Raw genomic sequence first — 21123 nt, 5'->3', positions numbered from 1 at the left:
CCAAAAATTTTGGAACTTGGGTGCCTAACAGTAGGCCCCTACCTCCATCTTTAGGCGCATACCAAAGAGGTCAGATTTTGAGAGGTGCACAGTACATGCAATTTGCATTGACTCACGGTGCCGCATCAGTATGATCAGCCTCTAACTTCCGTGAGGACTGAAGTATTTAACCCAGGAACCCCCATGTGAAGTGTCCCCCATAGTATACTTACAGAGCACAGCACCTAACACTTTACAAACAACACACCAATTAAGCCTCAGAACACCCTTGTGAAGACGTTGTTAAATCCATTATATAGCGAGGAAGACTGAGGCACAGAAAGGTCCAGGCGGCGACATCAAAGGCGAAATTCCCATTGATTTTAATACGACAGGCTCTAGGAAAATTCCTCATGGTCCCATAGTCAGCAAGGGTTTGATCCTATCCTCACAGAATCAGTGACCCATTGACTTGAAGGTTGCATGACCCGGCTAGGAACAGAACCCTGGAGTCCTGACTTCCACTCCCCTCTGCTAGACCTTGGGCAAACTCCCTCTCAGGGCTGAGACTAGAACCCCAGGAGTCCCAACTCCTACTCCCCTATTCTAACCAACAGGTGACACATACACTGGGAGGTAAATACGCTGAGATTTTCTATACATTATGTCCCCTGCTTATAGATATGGTAGCTCCCCAAGGAGCAAATATCTATCTATCTATCTTACTGATCATCGTGGTGCCTCCAGCCACGGCAGCCTTGGTTCCTTGGAAGAAGTCATCAGCAGAGGTCATTCCCTGGTCTGGCATCTGGAAGCGGGTATGGACATCAATTCCCCCAGGGATCACCATCCGGCCATGGGCTTCAATAGTTTTCACTCCCCCTGGCACAATCAGATTCTCTCCGATTTGCCTGGGTAAACAGGTTTCAATCAATGAGTGAGTGACAAACAGTACACTACATGAATATACTGACAAATCGGTCTCCAGTGAGCTAGGTGGTCTGGATACAATACCCTTTATCAGGTGCCTCAGATACAACACAACACAGCAACAGCAACAGGCAGCTTCGGTACACAGCTGTGATGCTGGCATTCGGCATATCCTATTTTTCTGCCTCCTCAAAATCCCACTGGAGTCAGTGGGAGTCTTGAAATTGACTTCAAAGGGAGTTGAACTGGGTCTTTAAGTACCAGTGCAATAATTCATTCTGGGACATAACAGCGATTTAGATTTTAATGTTGCTTTGGAAAGGAGTACAAGAATTTCTGCATGTATCCCATCTATTTTGTTTCACACTAAAACATATGTACAGCAACCACAAAAATAAACCTGCACATATGCTAGTTACCAAGTTCCTGATGAGACCCAAAAGCCCCTCCGTCTGGCTTTTGAAAGGATTTATTTTTAAACAGTGAACTGCGGATGGCACATCACAATTAATTAGGTGTCTTTCATTTGCTCCTCCAATTTCTAGCCCTGATTAACAAAGCAGATGTGCTGACTATATAGCCAGAACAGGCAAAATTCTGGGTTGTAACCTTTGGCCCGTCCATTTCTCATGACGAGTTTTATTCCAAGGAAATGTGTAATACATTCAATGTGCCAGAACTGCATGTGTAAGGACTAAAAGCATAGTGGTGAGCCTGAAAAGGGCCTGATCCAATGCCACTTGAAGTCAATGGAAGTCTTTAATGGGAAGACATGAATGAGATTTGCATTGGGCTTCAAGTCAGTTTGCTGTGCTCTGGATTCAGAATTTCCTAGGCCCCAGTGCAGCAAGGTATTTAAACACATGACCGGCATAAATTAAGCATGTGAGCAGTCCCACTGAACTCAAATTATTCAAGTAGTTAAGTACCTCGCTTGACCAGAGCTTTCATGACTACTTGAAATGGAATGTGCTGTACTTTTGTTATTGTTATTCAAACACCTTGTTTTTAAGAATCCCTCCAATAAAGCACCAGTCTATGCATTACATATTCATCTTTCTGCACCCTAATACAGCTCTCAAGGCTGAGTTATTCCTTGCAATACTGCAGTGCATTAAATTAGCTATTTTCAATCACATCATTGTATCAGGCTGCACTTACTTTATCAACCCATCTTCCATGTAAATGTCTGCATAGAAAGACTGGTCATCATTAACTATTTTACCACCCTTGATCAAAAGACGATCGCTCTGAAACAGAAAAAAGGTGTAACAATACATAATTAGTCTGTGAGAAAACCAACCGTCTGCAGCATCAGTTCAGAGATAAAAGTGGAGAGAGGGAAACAACCTGCATTATTCAAAGGGCATGTCAAAAAACAAGTCAATTACAGTACTTTCAACTGAAAAGATAAAATATTTCATTTCATCTGCAAGTCCTTTCATCACTCCAATGATCCAAGGGACGAGCAAGCTATATACTGTATTTAAAAAAAAAGTGTGGTTTTGTGAGGCTTGTTTGTTTTTTAACTACACCAGCAACCAATTAAAACAAAATCCTTCACCCACCCATCACAAAAGCCCCAAACAGCGTTTCACAAGAGGCAGGTCCTCATTTTCAACCAAGTCTGTTATTTTTAACCTTGCTGAAGACGTAACTGCCTAAATGCACCCACACTGAAACCACTACTTGGCTAATTGAGTCACACTCGCAGTCAGGAAAATTGACCAAAAGTCTGTTGCCATGGGTTACACAACACAAACAAACCCATTTAGTCCAAGTATAGCAAGATTTCAGTTCAATGGATACTTTTACTGGGTTTCTATACAGCTACTGCATAATCTAATGAAAATAAAGGCATATGAGCAAATTAATTTTAAGAGAAGGATCTAAGAAGCCATATTATTAAAGCTCCCTCAAATTAGACGGCTGTTTGGTAGCAACAGAAAGGTAGTTCTAATGAGGCAGCTTTCAAGCCCTTCCTTCTAGATATTAGCTTAGGTTACACATCTCCTTTGAAGCTACTTTAAGTGAAAACAACGTATCATTTTGTAGTAACTGTGCACAATATCAAAACACACACTCTAAAGATCTTCAGGTGAAAAGGGAAGTGGGACGTTAGAATTAGGTTCATCTCCTAACCTCAAAAAATTAAGTGCACATATATTTAATACTTAATTCAAAGTGCACGTGACTCATGCAGCACTAAGTTAAAACCTTACAAGTTACACCTGGCCTCTCAGAAATATATTTGCACATATTCTGAAAAGAAACTGTTTATACTTACCCCATTTCCTTCAATGACATTTCATAACCCCAAGGCCTAACATACTATTGTCCACAGAGGAAATTCAAGGCTGATTTAAAAGATGGAGAAGTGCGTGACTTTGACATATGGATGCAGAGACCATAACATTCGAATACATGCTTTCTGCTGCATTGTATTATTTATTAATATTATAGCAGCAGTCAGGGGGCCACAGTCAGAACTGGGGCTACATTGTGCAAGGAGCTGTGCAGGCATGTAGAAAGAGGCAGTACCTGGCCCAAAGAGATTGCAATCTAATTTAAGATAGGGGACCAGATTCTCAGGTGTTATTAACTGGCATAGCTCTTTGGAAGTCAATGGAGCTACAATGATCGCAACAGTTGAGAATCTGACCCAGCGTGTTTAAGATTTGCATTTACAGCTATTTTTATACCATTGAACAAAAATCAGAAAAGTTTTTTAGTGTCCAGTCTTTTTTTTTTTTTTAAGCAAAAGTTAATGGGGAGTTTTGCCTCCGTAAGAATGCCAAAATAAATCAAGCTTTTACATTTAGGTTCTGCTGTGACAATAAGGCTTAATGAATCAACATGCGGCTTGAAAACCCTGCTTGTTTTCAATGCCAGGTTCTCGTACACTACAGCAAATTTGTCCTAGACTTTCATCATTCCTAGAATCACTGCACTGATCCCCTCCCCACGCCCCCACATGCAGCCTTCTTGTGCATTAAAGCCCTGCTCCTACTGAAATCAATAGTTTTGCCACAGATGACAATGAAAGCAGGAGAAAGTCTGAAATCCACTGAGTGTCATTTAGGAAATATTTAAATATTGACAAAAATGAGCCTTGGACATTGTAATGCTGTTCTAATACCTACTGAGACTGATCCAAACCCCACTGAAATCAATGGGAGTCTTTCCATTAACTTCAGTGGGCTTTGGATGAAACCACATATGCAGTTTGTATTCGTGGGAAGGGCTGGTACCACATTTTCTCATGTTTACCTTGCTAATTCAGGTGAAACAGTCCCCTACCCACTGAGCCTGATTCTGATCTCTTTACACTGATTGATCTCAGTGGAGTCACCCCGGGTATACATCAGAGAAAACCAAATCAGAATCTGGCTCATCTCCTATTCATTGTCTTTTAAAGTATGTTACATTCATTCCAACGCAATTGAGTGCAGTGTTCATTCATGAGAAAAATACACCAAGTCACTTAAAATCCACAGCACCATTCATCAGTAATGGTCAACTTCCTCTAAATCTAAACTAGTTTTTTCAAAACTTTAAGATACTGGACTGTTAGTGATTGACAACTAATTTTTTCTACCAGTTAAAGGTTCAGTCTTATCACATACCACCCAATGAAATACACTGGCCTGCATAAATGCTATTTAAACACAGCTACCCAATTCAACAGCTCACATCCAAATGTCATACCTAATATCATCCACCCACCGCTATTGATCTTTCACTTTTCCACCTCTAATTAGACTCAGGAACAAGCCTGATGATGGGTGTGTCCTTAGGTCTAAGAGAGGAAAGCTTTTACACCGATACAAATAATGCAGACTTGTATGTCAAAAAAGAAATATGTAGCATTTTAACAGCCTCAATTCTGCAGAAAGTTAGCATCCCTGAATCTATGAGATCAGTTCCCACAATAATGAAACAATGTAGGGTTTTATGTAACAGCTCCTTTTCTTTTCCCTTCCGATTTCATTTAGGAGTGGATTGAATTGTGTGTTGCAAGAATATTCCTGGAGAAGAGAAATAAATCCTATTTCATTTCTAAACCTATTCTTAAAGAGGGTGGGGAGTTTCTCATGTACCAGTACCAAAAAAAAAAAAAAAAAAATCCAACCTCCACCCCCTCTTTCTAAGCATTGTTTTCTCTGCAATGGGAAGGAGGGTGGAAGATGAAAAGAACAAGCCCCATCTGCTTATCTCATCGGAGCAGCGCCATTACCTCCTGGAGGAACAGCACAAACACTGTCCCCAGCTCCTCACAATCACAGCCTCTTTGTATGAGCAGAGAGGGAAAAAGCTGTTTCGATCATACCGGGGGGGGGGGGGGGGGGGCGGGGCGAAATCTCAGAGCCCAGCCAAATCTCCTCCCCCCACACACACAACTAGCAAGTAGTGGAGAAGCTTTAGGAAAGCTGCCCAGCAGATATTTCTATTCCTGACCCATATTTTAAACGGGGATGGTTACATCTCTTTTATGTTTATTTTAAAATCTCTTCCCCAGTGCCTCTTTCCCAGTCCTATCTCCTTCCACACCTCCACCCCACCCCTGCTGTCATTCTGCATCTACCATTAATTCCCCCCCCCCCCCCACACACACACACCATCAACCCTTCTTCTCTTTATTAAAAGCAGAATGGATTGGAACAACAACAACAAAACCCCAAACAGATACATTTCCAACTCCTCTATTTTCCCAATCGGTGCTTATGAACCAGCCCCATCTCGAGCATCCAGCCCGGAGCCAGCTCCCTGAGTCTATTATTCCACCCCTGCACACTAAATCTGCCATCCATTTGCTAGGATCCGCGCTCGGGTAGCAGCATCCCCTGAGCTGCCGCAGCCCACGAAGGGACTTGTATTAACTAACGCAACTTCAGGGCAACCATTCCTAGCCCCAGCCTCGGCTTTTTCCAAAGGGCTTCGAGCAACGCTGCGGCAAAGGCAGCCTTCGCAGGCGATCTGGAGCTCAGCCCCTTTCTGCACAAGCTCTGCAAGCACCTTCCAGGCACACAAAGGGCTTAATCCCCCCCCACCGCCGGCTGAAACTCACCGTGATCCGCGGAATGTTTTTCTTCCCCTGGTACGACATGTCTCTCGGGAAACGACCCCCGCGATGCACCCCGGGCTGGGATTATTGTATGGTCTTTATTTTTTTGCAATCTGTCAATTGCAATCCAGGGGCGGGGGCTGCAGTGCAGGGAAGGAAGGGAAAGTGCAAGGGGGTGCAGCTCTTTGCGGATCGCCGGAGCAGCAGCAGCCGCAGCAGCCCCTCGCGTGTCTCCCTTTCTTTGCTCCGCTCCAAGCCCAGCCCCAGATTTTAGACCAAAGGCGGGGGGAGGGAGGGGGAAAAAAAAATCCCGTAGCAATCAAAGCCTGAGCAGCAGCAGCAGCAGCAGCAGCACAAGGAGGCAGCGGGAGCGCATGCGCCCTCAGCCGCTCCCTTTCCTCCCGCGAGCGGCCCACCCAGCGCCGGCTGCGATTGGCTGGCACCCCTCCCCGGCTATGCAAACGAGCCCCGGCCGCTGTGCAATGGGAGGGGAGGAGAGCGGTAACATGCAAAGTGGCGCAAGGATGGAGCCGGTTCCCCCCTCCCCCTCTCCCCGGGGGGGGGGCCTGTGTGAGCGCGCGGCGGGCGGAGATGGGCAGGAGCCGTGGCAAGTTGCAAGGATGCTGCTGGGGCTCCAGAGGCGGCAGTGCCAAGGGGAGGGGGTTGGTTGCATCCTCCGCTCCCTGGATGCTGCTGGCTCTTAGGAGGACTTCCAGCCGCCCCAGGATGCAGCCAAGCACCGCTTTGCCCCCCCCCCCCCCGGCCTTGTGCAATGCCCCAGCTCGCAGCCTGCAAACGCAGCCCCCCCCCGCCGTCGGAAAAGGGGCCCAGCATCTACGCCTGCACCGTGCTGGAGGGGACCCATCTCCGCCCCTCTTTCACCAGCCAGGGCGGAGCGGAGCGGAGCGGAGGGCTCCCCCCGTCCAGCACCTGCTGGCGCGGCTGCAAGGTGCGGTTGCGAGGCGAGATCAGGCAGGCGGGTGGCAGGGGAGTGGGAGAGGAGAGCAAGATAGGCCAGGGCTCAGTCACTGCCAGGCAGCAGAGGGAGCTGGCTTCTCCCCCGGCCCGGGCCTGCGGGCCAGGAACGTTGAGCACCTGCAGCTCCTACGGGGAGCCAGGGGTGCTCAGCGCCTCTGGAATCCAGGTGGTTCTTTGGCAGGGAAGGTTGCAGGTGGGCGCAACGATTTTATTCCAGGCACCTGCACACACCCCACCAGTAAAGCAAAGAGGAACATTTTTCCTGGAGAGCAGGTACAGCAGGGAATAAGGCACACGCCATCGTCTTCCACCTTCCTTTGCGGGATGGAAAAGGAGTGCAGCTTGAGGCAGAGCAACAGCAAGAGGGCTGACCTGGGTCCTGAGCTCAGAGGGTCCCCAAAACATCTGTAAGGGGGTGAAATGGGAGAGGGTGGGGACCCAACAAAATTCAAGTACTGAGGCCCCAGAATTCTTGACAGGCCGGAGTAGCAGCCCAAGGAAATACAGGGTCAGGCTTGACCAGACCTTCCAGTTTTCCATCTTCTGCTACTCTTTTCCACTCTTCCCAAAAATACACAAGTAGCTAAGGGGCATCCACATTCTACATCTCTGGCTCCATGGAAATCCTCAAGAAGCAGGGATTATGTTAAGGGCCATTGGTCCCTCCAGCTCACATTAATTGTCCATTGCAATATTGCCAACCCCACATATTCAAATATTGTCAATCAGGCCTCAAAAATCATCAGATGGGCTTAAAAATCATGAGTTTCTATAGAAGAATAAGGGGATTCTGTTTCTTTCCTTCTAGTTTCCAAGCCTTGAGACCATTCTCAGGTCAAGTTTTTCTCTTTGCTTGAGAGCTAGAAACTTACTGTAAAAAAACGACAGCTGAGATTCTCACATAATCATCAGACTCCAGGAGTTGGGGTGTTCAGGAAAACAACGACTAGAGCAAGTGCTGGTGACCTGGTTGGTATGCACGGCATGCGCAACGCTCTACAAGATGCACAGGAAAGACAGGGTCACTACCCGCAGCATTTTACAATCTCAAGCACTAGGATCAGCATTCCATATCGTATCAGTGATCTTTCTAACCCTGTATCCCATCACTGCTGGAGCCAGCTGTTTGAGAGGATGATGCAAGAAACCTCTTCCTGGACAATAGACAGACGACACAAATCCACCTCTGTTTGCAGGTCGGTATGGGCCAGGCCATGACGAACAAAAGGATATTATTTAGCCCCCTCAATGATGAGTGAATTATACCTGTTAAATATAGCACAAACTGTAAAGCTCTATGGGACTGAACCTAATAGTCTTGTTACTCACACAAGGAATCCACTTGGGGCGGGGCTGCCATTTCAGAAGCATTCCACAGAGAATACGAAGTTGTGCTAGCATATAGAACATTACATGCAATTATATTACATCCTGCAAAGTCTGGGGAGAAGATGCAAAAAGTGGAAGACATAATGGAGCATATAGACCTATGAAAAGTCTGGAGTGAAAAACCAAGGTCTGCGGGAGCAACTGCCCCATAGGAAATGACACCCCTGATCTGGGGGCTAATTCCATGAGTAGCGGGTTGCAGGAATCAAGCTCTTTGGATCACAAGATCCTTCCAGATAAAACATACAAAGCATGAACATAAGAGATTAAAAACTCCTTTAGCATATCACTGCAGTGCATTGTTTTAAAGGGGACATCTGTTCAAAGAGATGAACACCAGGACTTCTCTTGTACGTTAGGCCATAGGAAGTTGCAGGGGGAAGGTAGAGGGGAGAGAGAAAGAGAGTTTTTCTGGGTGTACCAGGGCCATCGGGAGGCCTTAAACTGGGTAATGCTCCAATCCACTAATACCTGATCAGTAACGAATGATAAAGCAGCTTGTTATCACAGTAACAACATGTTTAACTTGTTACTGTGCTGTTTAGTATTTTGTTTGAACAATTTGAATAAAAAAAAGCACTAAATGTATTAATTTGCCCCTCTCTGTTCTGCTGCACTGGGGAAAGTTTTGACATCTCAGCACATTTTTACCGGAGACCTGGAAGTAAAATGCTGGAATCAGCAAACCATGAAGCCAAGAAGCTGTAAGGAAGCAGAAGCATGTTATTAGCTGCAGAGTCACATACACAGTATATGGTACTATTTACATATTAGTAGCCTTGTTTTATTATTTATTAAATGCCAAAGCACTCAGCCAGGTATAGGACACAATGTATAGAAAGTTCAGATCAGACCATTCCCAAAGTTCAGGAGCTTTTAGACTCAGGGTTATGGTTTCAAGTCCTACATAGTTTATTACTAATAGAGGAATGCCTAGAGGCTCCATCTGAGATGAGGACCTGATTGTGCTAGATGTGCAAAGTAAGACAGTCTCTATGGCCTAACGATCCTATCAAGTCAGAAGAGACACAAGGTGAGAGAGGAAACAGAAGCACACAGGCAAGGTGATTTGCCAACATCATACAGTAGGTCAGTGGCACAGCCAACAAAAGAACTCAGATTTCCTGACTCCCAGTCTAGCGTCCTACCTACTGGACCACACTCTCTCTCTCCACTAAAGGAACCCATAATGCTAGTTTTCAATGGCACTTCTATTGCAAGTATCATGGAGATGCTCAGATATGCTTTCCCCTGACCATATTACAACAGAACCTCAGAGTTACAAACATCTCAGGAATGGAGGTTGTTCGTGGCTCTGAAATGTTTGTAACTCTGAAAATGATGTTATGGTTGTTCTGTCAAAGGTTTACAACTGAACGTTGACTTAATACAGCTTTGAAACTTTACTATGTGGAAGACAAATGCTGCTTTTAACCATCTTCATTTAAATGAAACAAGCACAGAAACAGTTTCCGTACCTTGTAAAATCTTTTTTTAAAACTTTCCCCCCCTTTTTTTTTAGTAGTTTATGTTCAACACAGTGCTTCACTGTGCTCTATTTGCTTTTTATTTGGTTTCTGCTGCCTGATTGCGTACTTCTGATTCCAAATGAGGTGTAGTTGACCGGTCAGTTTGTTATTCGGTGTTCTACTGAGGTGAGGTTCTACTGTATAAGAGTCTTCAGAGCACAGAACAGCACGGATGAAGAGATTACATAGCTGGATAACAGACTGATCCAAAACACAAGATCAGAACAGCACAAAAGACATCCGGATTCTCATCCACTCCCAGATCCAAACTTCACAACCCCATCTCTAACCCTTATATGCAAGGTTGATAGGACAGATCCTTAGCCAGTGTAGCTACATGTAGCTCCATTACACCAGCTAAGGATCTGGCCCAAGATTTTTCCTTCCGAGAAGTTAAAAGGCTTCATAAGATAAATTATTTTAAAAAAAATTATTAAACAGCCTCAAAATAGTAACTTAGAAAAGAAAATGCAGCTTACGAACTGACAGCCCATACCTGTCTTCACATTGACCATCTTAAAAACAATGCATCCTTGTTCTTAATGGTTCATGTTAATCATCAAGGTGCTATAAGAGAAGATACCTGTATTCTCTGAAACGTGCTTTACATTTGAGGTTATTTTGCTTGTCTACAGGCCTTAGTTTTGCCTAAATCCACAAGCTTTAAATTAAGACAAATAAATCCCAATCAAAAAAGTTACCTGTGGTCGTGAGTTACTAGGTTAAAATGAGTGGAGTGAATTAATTGGTGAAGTCCTAGTGGCTTGTGGCATAACCCCATTGCAATTACCAAAAAATAAATCCTGCCCATGTACTGTGGGAAGGAAAGGAATGCAGCCAGCTCTGGAAGATTCAGGCAGCTGAATAATTCAGTCTATTGATTCCTTTTGTGCCCCAGAGGTGTGGCTCTGCTTGCAGCAGGCCGCGAAGCTTAAAATTAGAAGACACCGTAATGAACAAGCTCTTTGCCAGAGCCTTCTTGCCAAATGCTAAGCAAGGAAAGCAGAATGAAACAGCCAGCCAACCCAAACCCTAAATGCCACCTTCCCGACTGGTATCACCCAAAGACATGGGAATTGCTGAGTGAGGGATAATGGAAGAACGATAGTATCCCAGACCTATCTCTGCCAGTGTGTCCCTATGCATCCCTCATCAAGGGTGCAATTACCCAATGCACAGAGCCTAGGCAGCAATTAAATCCCAAATTAAAGAGTAAATGTTTTGCCCATGTACCCAGGCTCACGATAGGAGGAAGGATTTTTCCTCTAGACTGGAGAGTAGCTGTACTGCTGTTCCATGGGGGCTATTCCTATCCCATGGCTGAAATACCCTTGCAGGGATTTACGCAAGCCCTCTTTTCCCTGCTCCTATCACTCCCGCCTATCACTGAGTGTACCAAGTTCATCTTTCGCCTAAGTTCTTCCATGTGTACTCTGGCTACCCTCCACTTGTCTGCCATTATCCTCAGTATATTATTTCTATTATATTATTTCTTATCTCTGTAAGACCCATTGTTTCCAAACAATAGCGCAGGCAGGGGCAAACACACGCAGAAGACACATCTTCCTTTCCGTTATTTACTTAATTGCCAGTCCCACAGTACTTTTGCCACCTTTTTCACTGCCGCCCATGCACACTGGATTCTTCATTTCAATTCCCCAAAGCTCTCTCTGAAGGCACTAGGTATTCTTCCCAAGTGCACAAAATCTTCTTCTGATTCAGCTTCTCTCCTCACACTCAACTGTTCTTTTTCCACCTTCCCTACTTGCATAACTTCTTTTTTGTGTGTGTGTTTACCTTCAAACCATGGTCTTCAAACACACATGCCCACTCTGATACCATTACAGGTCCTATAGATAGAATTTAATAGAGGATGAGAAACTCTCTCAGGTCCATGTCATCAGTTGGTGTAAATCAGCATGGTTCCACTGACTTCAAGGAGCTACCCATATTTATACCAGCTGAGGATATGGCTCAATAGGGTTTTGGGTTTTTTTTTGGACCATCCTATCAAACATAGTAGAGAATTACATTCCCACTATAAACTATAGGATGGCTCAAGTGAAAATCTGTGGAAAGGACCTCTTTCTCTGTCTAGGTCTCTAGGATTTTAGAGTAATTTCAATAGGACCCTGCTAATTTCTACAATACCCTGTTGGTTTTATCCCTATTCGATTCTTTAAAACTTTTCTATAAGGACATATGGTTATGGCATGAGAACAGAAGCTTATTTTGAAGTTTAATGAAAAGAGGGATCGGGTAAATTTAAACCTTCCCTGGTAGTACTGCAAACTCCAGCACAATAACATCAGCATGAGTATGTGAGAACCAAGTTGGAAACAAACTGTTTTCACTCAACAAGTTTTATATTTTTTCCTAGGAAAACAGACACATTATCTGACAGATAAATGCTACTAATCCACCCCCACTAGCTGCTCCTACTGTCACTGAAGTCAATGGGAGTCTTTTTATTGCCTTCAGAAGAAGCAGAATTGGACCAATAGAGTTTTCACTTATCCATAAGTAGGTCCCTGATCAGCACACGTAGATGGCTGCACCATTGACTAGTGAGTACAGTATTCCACCCACACATTATCAAGTGCTCGAAGGATTAGATGTGAGTTGGTAAATATCAATAGGGGCACATTTATCCCTCCCAAAAGGTAATGAAAGAAAAGTCCATTGTCAATAGCTATAAATTATATAGGGGAACTTCGGTCACTAGTGGGGGTTTTTATTTTCTTTTGACAGCTAATAAATGTTACAGTGTAACCTAACTGCACATTGGGGTCAAAGAAGCTCTGATGATGAGGTACAATCTTATGACTGTTTTCTGCCTCTGTGGTCAGAGGTTCTAAATAAATAGTATCTGAGGTTTTGAGTGGAGGATTTAATTTCCATTTGCACAAACAGATCAATAAAAGCGGATCAAAGTGTGTCTCTGGATTAATTATCTTTTTTTGCTCTTAATATCTTGAGAGATGGTTCTGACAGACCCTTATGTAAGGGTCGTCACTAGATGGCCACTACGTAGGCCTTCCAGAGCTAACGCATGTGCCCCTACCGCTTGAGCTAAAGAACTAGCTGGGAGCTGTAGCAGATGAATGTCCTCTGTGGACATGAAGAGTGTGTTCAACTACTCTGCTGTATTTGGGGAAATTCTGACTGCATGACTGAGGAAAATAAAGAAGGGTAAATCTCTCCGCCAAAACGTCATTTGGTATCTATGCCATGGAATTTATCTTTTCTCTCAGATCGTCTCAAGAATGGGAATCTCTCGTGTGTTTGAATCTTAGAACAAAGATTGTTGATGCTTGCTATATTAGGCCCAGATCCTCAAAGGTAGTTAGAAGCCGGTCCTTAGTTCCTTTCACAGTTTTGGTCCCCATTGAAGCCTCCCTTTAGGGTTCAAATGAGAGAATAGTTTATGTAGAACAGAGATAGTGACATTATTCCAGCCGGGATGCAGAGTTTGCTGCTAAAATAACATCTCACCTCTCTAAAAAACCCTACTGGATACAGAATCAAATTTAACATGCAGCATATATTACAAGTGGTTAGAGGAATTAGACGCAGCCTTGTCTGTTGCAGATTCAGGCCAGATCTGGAAGATTGCCTTGTAGCTGATAAAAACGAGCTAATCCTTTAAAACTATGTTCATATTATTTGTATTGCGGTAGCTCTCAAAGCACTCGATTACTGCTCCATTGTGCCCCGTCACCACTGTAAATACACAGGAACACAAGGTCTGTTCCCCTGTTCCACTGGTGTAAAGCTCCATAATAGATCAATGGCAATTTACACCTGCTGCGCATCTGGCCTACACAGTTGAGCTTCTTTAGTCCAAATGATATTTGTTGGCACTGTATCTAAGACCCTGGTTCTTTTCTGCATCAGAAGGAAGGAGGAGTGAATTGGTAAATTCTTGACAAGCACTTAATAGAACACTTTACAGTATGCTCTCAGAAGGTGTGGCGTCTCCCTAACGTGGATGGGTGTCTTGAGGGATCCAGGAAGCGTGCAGAATTTTGTTTGGCTTTTCAGTAGCCAGACAAATGACTATGATCCATTGGGAGAATATGCAAGTCATTTCTCTGTGTAATTATTTTGCAAGCAGTGACAACCGAAACAAGGCTGGAGAAATTGCAGGCATTGTGACAAATTAAACTTGGAACAGCATATCCAACTGTTTGGAACAACCTCTATTGTGCTTTGCACGACGACGCCATTAGCATTCCAAAGTCTACCATTATTAGCTCTCTGTCCTGTTAATCATTATTGTTTGCAGGGATGGGCAAACATGATCATGGGAGCTTAAGGATTTTGCAGCAACCCCAGTTATTAAGCTGGTTTGCAAGACTATTTCTGGAACCTCTTTTTCCTTGTAAATTAAACCCCACTTTAGTCTCTCAAGGTTGATCCAATTTTAAAATAGAATTGCTTTCCTAGTCTGTTTCTTTACTGTTGTTATTCATTTGTATTACAGTGGTGACACAGGCCCCATTGTGCTACATACTGTACAAACACAGTCTATGCCCCAAACAGCTTGCAATCTGAACAGATCAGAGAGGAAAAGGATTTATTTATTTATTCCTATTCTACAGATGGGGAACTCCGGCACAGAAAGATTAAGTCAATTGCTTCAGGTCACCCAGGAAGTCTGAAGCAAAGCCAGGAATTGAACAGAAAGAGACCTAGTCCCAATCTAGTGCATTCCCATCTGTGCAATGTACAGGACCAGCAGGTGCTGTGTGTAAATAATTTATATTAATGCCTCTGTTTCCCAGATCCCCCTCTGTAAAATGGGGATAATAATCCTCCCTTCCTCCCACAGTGTGTTTTGTCTATTCAGACTGTAAGACCCAGATCCTCAAATATATTTAGTCACCTAGTTCCCATTGGTTTCAATATCTTTAAGGACCTGAGCCTAAGTTCTTTGGGGCACGGACTGTTTCTCGCTATGTGTTTGTACAGCACCTAGCACAATGGGGCTCTGATCTGAGTTAGGCCCTCTAGATGCTACTACAATGCAAATAATAACTATATAACTACTTTTCTGTATGAAACCATCATACATTGTCATCACACTAGCAGCCTTCATCCCCAAAGTAACTTCAAATTGGCTTTTATTGGGTGACAGATCTTTTATTCAAATTCCTGTTCTTTAAAGGACTGGAACTAGTGGTGGGCAAATTCAAAATCCACCTGTGAAATTAAACCAGAAGCCTTGATTTTAGATGGACTCAGGCAATTATCCATAGGATGGGTTTTAAAATGATCATTAATAGTAGCAATACATTGCACTTGATAGCATCTTCCATCTGAGGACCTCAGAGCGCTTTATATAGCTAGTTTAATAATTAAACACCTTAGATTTAAAAAAAAAAAAAAAAAAAAAAAGAAATCTCAACATTTAAAAAAATGTTTTCATCGTTTTTGTTTGCTTCCACTCTTTGCCCTTCACTTCAGCACTGAAATTCAATTCATTGTTTTCACTCTTTGGGCTTTGTCTTGCCGTCTTTACTCAAGCAAATCACCAGGACTTTTGACCTGAATCAGGGTGTTGTTATTACGATGGTACTTTCTGGAGGCCCCTCCCAGGATCAGGGCCCATTGTGCTAGGCGCTGTACAAGCACATGCTCCTACATGTTGGGTACGTCTCTGTTGCAGCAGGAGTTGTGAATGGCAGCTTGTGTGGACCTACCTGTGCTAGCCGGACTCTAGCTAAAAATAAAAATGAAGATACTGTGGCCCAGGCTTCAGTGTGGGCATAAGCCTGTCTGGCCTGCCTGGGTACATACTTGTTCATGCAGCTGGCGTTGAAGCCTGTGCCACGGCATCCTCCATGCTATTTTAGTGAGCTAGTTTAAGTACAACTAGTGCGGGCAAGTCAGCATGAACTACAAATCAGCCTCCTGGTGGCAATACAGGGGTACCCATAGCGGGAGTCATCCCCCGTCCAAAAGTTCACAGACAAAGCGTGGGAGGGGAAACAGAAATGTGAAGTAACTTCCCCAAGGTCATACAGCCAGTAAGTAGCAGAGGGTGGCTCAGCACCCTGATCTCCCAAGGTCTGACCTGTTGATTGGTCTACACTGCCTCTAAAGGCCTAATTGAGAAATGTTGTGTCAAATAGGTTGGAGACCCGTCCTGATGTCTCTAGTGATCTTTTTAAGCCCTGAAGCAAGGGGCACCATAGCAATAAGATACTGCTGTGATAGATGCCTGTGGAATACCATAGACAGCCAGAGAGAGATTTGATTACTCTTATCTTAGTCTGCAGAACTACACACGCCATTTAATGCAGGACAATTCAATTCCTTTTTTTATCCTCTGGATAGTGAAGAGTACAGAAAAATTCCAAATGTGCTGGTCCAAGTTGTCTTGCTAATGATGTCAGCTGAGAATAAGGTAAGGATCATTCTACAGACAGGAAGAAAAGAGGACTGTGCTGTAGTGTATTTTGGATCGGATCCTTGGCTTGCATAACTGGACATAGCTCCCCTGATTCCAGGAGAGCCATCGCTCATTTATACCACCTAGTGATGTGGCCTGTTGATTTCTAGACCAGAGCACAAACTATCAAAAACGTATGGGTTCTTAAGAATATTGATTGTGGCCATAACAATTCTCAGCCTCCGAGCTGAAGATAGTTGAGTGTTAGAACATCTTGGCTTTTGTTAGCTAATCTACATTTTTCATAATTTCAGGGCCCCTTGAATGAATTTATCATTGTTTTATATGTTGCATCTTTTCATTAGCTATATAGAAATGTAGATGGGCTGTTCTTGGCGAGGTTGTACATTATTATAGATGTGTTGTTAAAACTATCTTGTGCAACTGAGGTGTGAAACCAAAGGGCCAAATTCAGATCCTGAGCAATCAAGTGCAAATCCACTGAAGCTAGTGGGCTTTTAGTTTTTTAACACAGGTCTGAATTTCGTCTAATAGCTTCAGTGCTTTCTTTTCCCTTTCTTATATAAATACATTGAGCCCCATCCTCAGCTTGCGTAAACAGACACACCCTCATTTACTTCAATGGAGCTACGCCAGTTTACATCAGTTAGGGACCCAGCCCTTCAATTCAGTGCACAGATGCAGTCACCTGGGAAACCATAAAAGCTACAGCATTCCTGCTAATGAGTGCCAGTATATCTGAAGTCATTTACCACAGAAGACTTCATACCACCATTAGAAAAAAAAACATATTGGTGCCAGCATTATGCACAGTTAACGGGACACAATTCAAAAATTTTAGTGGATTATCATTATTTTGTGCCATCTTAATTAAAGTTATAATAAAAATGTTTATAAATATGACTATCAAACTGATAAAATGTGACAGCTAAAAATACAGTTAATATTCTGTTACAATTCCTGATTTTTCCTCCAAATAATCCCATATTTACTATTTCCAATTAATACTTTAGGCAGATACTTTTTTCCCCACTGTACAATAATTGCACCTTTTTATTATTATTTACATCACATATTTACCACTATCTTCTATTTTTAGTACTGCAAAGCATCCTGAGTTACAGTTTGTATGAAAGATGAGACATAAAATTAAATCCTGAATTGCAAAAACTTTCTTGAACCACAAGCCTGCAAACATTTATGCAGATGAGTAATTTTATTCCTGAGATTAATCTCATTTAGTTAAATGGGACAACTTTATTGAATAAAGTCATTCACAGGCATAAATGTTGGCAAAAGCAAACCTTGGACTTCTGCAGTAGCAGATGGATATAGGGTATGATTTTCACAGGTGCTGGGCACCCACAGCTCCTATTAGATTTATGAGTACTGAATGTCAAGCCCATATGGACAATCTCACCCAGATTTTTTGCCTTGAATGTACCATCTCTGCCACTGGTGAATCAGCGTCTGGGTACCAGCGATTCAAATTAATTCTTAAGAGACTGGTATTGTTTGGTAAGACCTTTGGGGTGTGGGCATGGGGAAATACTTGGAAGAACTCTTCCCCACTTTGCTACTAGAAGTTTGTCAGATTTCTTGTCGACTCTTCGTTCACCTCGACTCTTCAAAGCTATGAACACCAGCTAGGTTGCAAAGGAAAGCACAGAGAGTGGCAATATTTCTTGGTTTAAATCTAAGTAAAGCTTGTTTGAGTTGATTTCCTTTTACTTACCTGGGAAAGAAATTACATATGACCAGCCAGAGCCATGGCTTGAATATTTTGTTGTTAAGGGAAGAAGAGGTGCTTAATTATACATAGTTTGACACATTAGCAGAGAACGGGGACTATGGGTCAAGACCAGGATTTGCAAAGAAATCTAAGGGAGATAAACTAATTTCAATGGGATTTGAGTCCCTCTTTCCTTTGACAATCCAAGCCCAGCTTCCTACAAACCCATTCAAGATTTGCTCAGGCAAAATTCAGTCAATCAGCCAATTCCTAAAATTCTTCCTCAGCCAAAACTCCTCCTGAAATCACCTTAGAGATTTGCCTGAGTAAAACAAACTGGGGAAAGCCTTCAGGCTTGGGCCCCGAGGGAGCGTTACCTTCAGGAAACCTGCAGGGATCTGGCCATCGTGGCTCGCTCTTTTGCTTACAATTGCATTTTGTCTTGTTGTGAGCCGCATTCATCGGATGGGCGGGGCCCTTGTGCTAGGACAGCGGTGCTTGGAAAATGCCCAAGACACAACAAGTCAGCTTGCATCCGCTGATGGAAAGGAAAAGAAAAGGGGCGGGGAGGGGAGGGGAGGGGAGGGGGGGGGATTTTCCTCTCTCTCTAATTCTACCAATCGCCCCCCCACTTCAGAGGAGCACCACGAAGTCTGGCCACAAGAGGCTGGCACCAGCGAGCACTGGGCCAGGCTTGCAAGTTGAATGCAAGCAGGAGGCTGGCGAAATGGAAGCCGGATCAAGGGCTGCCTTCTCCCCCTCCCAGGCTAACTGGGGTGTGTAAGTCGCAGCCCTGCAGACACGCACAGACCCGTCCGCACCCACCTGCTCATTGAGGTTCTGCAGCGCCTCCTTGCCGGCGGCTCCCCGGATCTCCACCTTCCTCCCCAATTCAACAGCTGGTGCCCTGCCCTGCCTGCCCTGCGAGCAGGGGGAATCCGAGCCCAGGTGGGCCACGTCCCTCTGCTGGGCCACGATCTTGCTGGAGCCGCGTCCCACCGAGAGCGAGTCGAAATCGATGGTCTTGTTCTCCAGGGAGCCTTCCACCGGGCAGAACATGCCGCAGAATTTCTGCCGGGGCTTGGGGCTGCCGGAGCCCAGGTTCTTGAAGAAGGCGGGCACCTCTTCCTCCGGCCGGCCGGCCGCTCTGCGCTCCGCCATGGCTCGCTGCCCCGGCTACGGAGAAAGCCCACCCGAGAGGATCAAAAACCGCCCGCGCCCCCCCCGGGAGACACCAGCTGCAGCGGGGAGGCGCCTGCAAGAGCCGTGTGTCTTGCCCTCCTAGAGCAGAGGCCGGCCGGCGGGCGGTAGAGACAGAGATGCAATGCAAAGCAATGGTAATGCAAAGCAATGGTAATGCAATGGTAATGCAAAGCAAAGCAATTGCAATGCAATGGTAATGCAAAGCAATTGCAATGCAATGCAATGGCAATGCAAAGCAATGCAAAGTTAGGGGGCTGGGGAGGGTGCTCGTGCTGCAATCAGCAGAGAAGGTTTCAAATGCCCAGCCTCCAGCTGATTGGGGAGGGGGGGGGAAAGAGAGAAAAACCCCTCCCTCTGCAGCAGAAAGGGGGGCCTGATCCGGAAGTGATGCGGCTGGCGAAGGGGCAAATGGATTCGAGCAGGTCGGAGCAGCCCGTTAACCCCCCCCCCCCCCCGGCATTGAACTTGCGGCTGCTACAAGTGGCTGCGGGGGGGGGAGGGAGCGTTTTCAAGCGCGCGCGCGCCCCGCCGCCCCTCGCCCTACCTGCCCGCGTGCAGCGCCGAGCCGAGCCGAGCCTATTGTTCCAGCCTTGGCAAAGGCAGCAGCTGGAGGGTGAGCGCCGGGGAGGGCGAACTGCTGAGTCACAGATGGGGGGGGGGGAGGTCCGTCGCCGCTGACACGGCTCAGCTGGTGTCCCCTGGGGGGGTGGGGGGAGACAGGCGGAGAGAGGGGTCGGTGGCACTGCAGACAGCCACACGTGGGGCGTGGGGGAGACGGAAACGGCCCATGGCCCAGCACTTACCTCCAGGATCCGAAATGAGTGACCGAACCCTGCCAGATGGTTCAACGCTGCCCCGGCAGCGCCGGACACACGCCGCCCATCTCAGCGCTGCGGGGGAGGTTCAAGTGAATTGCTTTTTAAAGGAGGGAGGTGGTAAGAAACAAACCCTCGCCGCCCAGCCCCTGCCCGCCGGCTCCCTCCCTGCGCCGGGCGTGGTGGGGCCAAACGTTGCAGAGAGACACACCCCGAGCCACGGCTGGCTCGGCTCGAAGGAGTGGCCCAGCTGCTGTCGGGGGTGTGCCTGGCTCCGCTTTCCAGGCGCTGTCCCTTCAGCACCAGCGGCCCTCTGCATGACTCAGAAGGGAGGCTGCTGCTATTGTTAGGGGGGGGGGGGGTGGAAACCAGGCACCTGCAGGGACCATGGGAGCTTGCAAAATGACCCTGTCCATATTCCAACGCGCACATCCCACCCCTCTGTCCCCCCTTTTATTATTGAGGGCTCGTGCATTAGCTGCTGGGTTACAGCACACACCCATTCCCCCGCTATTGTAATAGACTGAAGTCCCTGGCTCCGCGGCCTCGCCTCCCCCCCCGGAGAAGGTTAACAGATTTTCTGTTGTTAAAGAACTCTTAATCTCATCATTTTTCATATCTAAATGAACCGTTCCAAGGTCTGGAGAGGGGAAAAAAATGTTGCCCTAACGATTTCCCAGTGATTGATTGCAGCAGAATACAGTGTGGGTGTAGATGTTTCTATCACAAAGGTAAGTGGTGCAACACACAATAGGTTTAATTTAGCTGTATCCATCTGGTGCGGGTTATTAATAATGCTGATCTGTAATCTTAAATCTCATCCCTATTCAGCATTGTTCTGAACCAAACTCAGTTGCTCAGCTATTGATTGTAATACATTATTCATTGATATGCATAGATTAAATGTTAATTTAGAGGCAACCCTGCCCAAAAGGGGAGCAGGCCCCTTAACAAGAAACATCTTCTTTTTTTAAAAAAAAAAAATCAATATATTGTCACTAATAAGGCAAAGTGCCCAAGTAAAGCCAAGGTCAGAAGCATGAGAAGGCATTAAAGAAAAACGCCCAAGCCCCTGATAAAAGACT

At 45.2% G+C, this 21123-nt stretch overlaps 1 protein-coding gene across 6 annotated transcripts in view; it reads right to left on the bottom strand.

Moving 5' to 3' along the window:
- Positions 1–20167, bottom strand: part of DPYSL2 (dihydropyrimidinase like 2) — a 76564-nt gene extending 56397 nt beyond the window's left edge. For 2 of the 6 annotated variants that reach the window (XM_067543731.1, XM_067543732.1), the window contains exons 1-3: positions 5978–6869; positions 2071–2159; positions 706–890 (exon numbers count right to left, since the gene is read on the bottom strand). In XM_067543731.1, coding sequence (XP_067399832.1) covers positions 706–890; positions 2071–2159; positions 5978–6016 — 313 coding nt within the window. In that variant the 5' untranslated portion in view covers positions 6017–6869. Of the gene's footprint in view, positions 1–705; positions 891–2070; positions 2160–3196; positions 3375–5146; positions 5167–5977; positions 6870–18845; positions 19197–19767; positions 19922–20026 lie in introns of those variants that run through there. The other 4 variants (XM_067543730.1, XM_067543729.1, XM_067543733.1 and 1 more) reach the window with 4 other exon arrangements.
- Positions 20168–21123: the final 956 nt, after the last annotated feature.

Source organism: Emydura macquarii, unplaced genomic scaffold (genome assembly GCF_026122565.2).
Source record: "Emydura macquarii macquarii isolate MOO-44397 ecotype Brisbane River unplaced genomic scaffold, CSIRO-AGI_Emac_v2 contig_967, whole genome shotgun sequence".
NCBI classification, from domain to species: Eukaryota; Metazoa; Chordata; order Testudines; family Chelidae; genus Emydura; species Emydura macquarii.
Note: the sequence above shows the minus strand (reverse complement) of the source record. Positions and strands in the feature narration are given on the sequence as shown.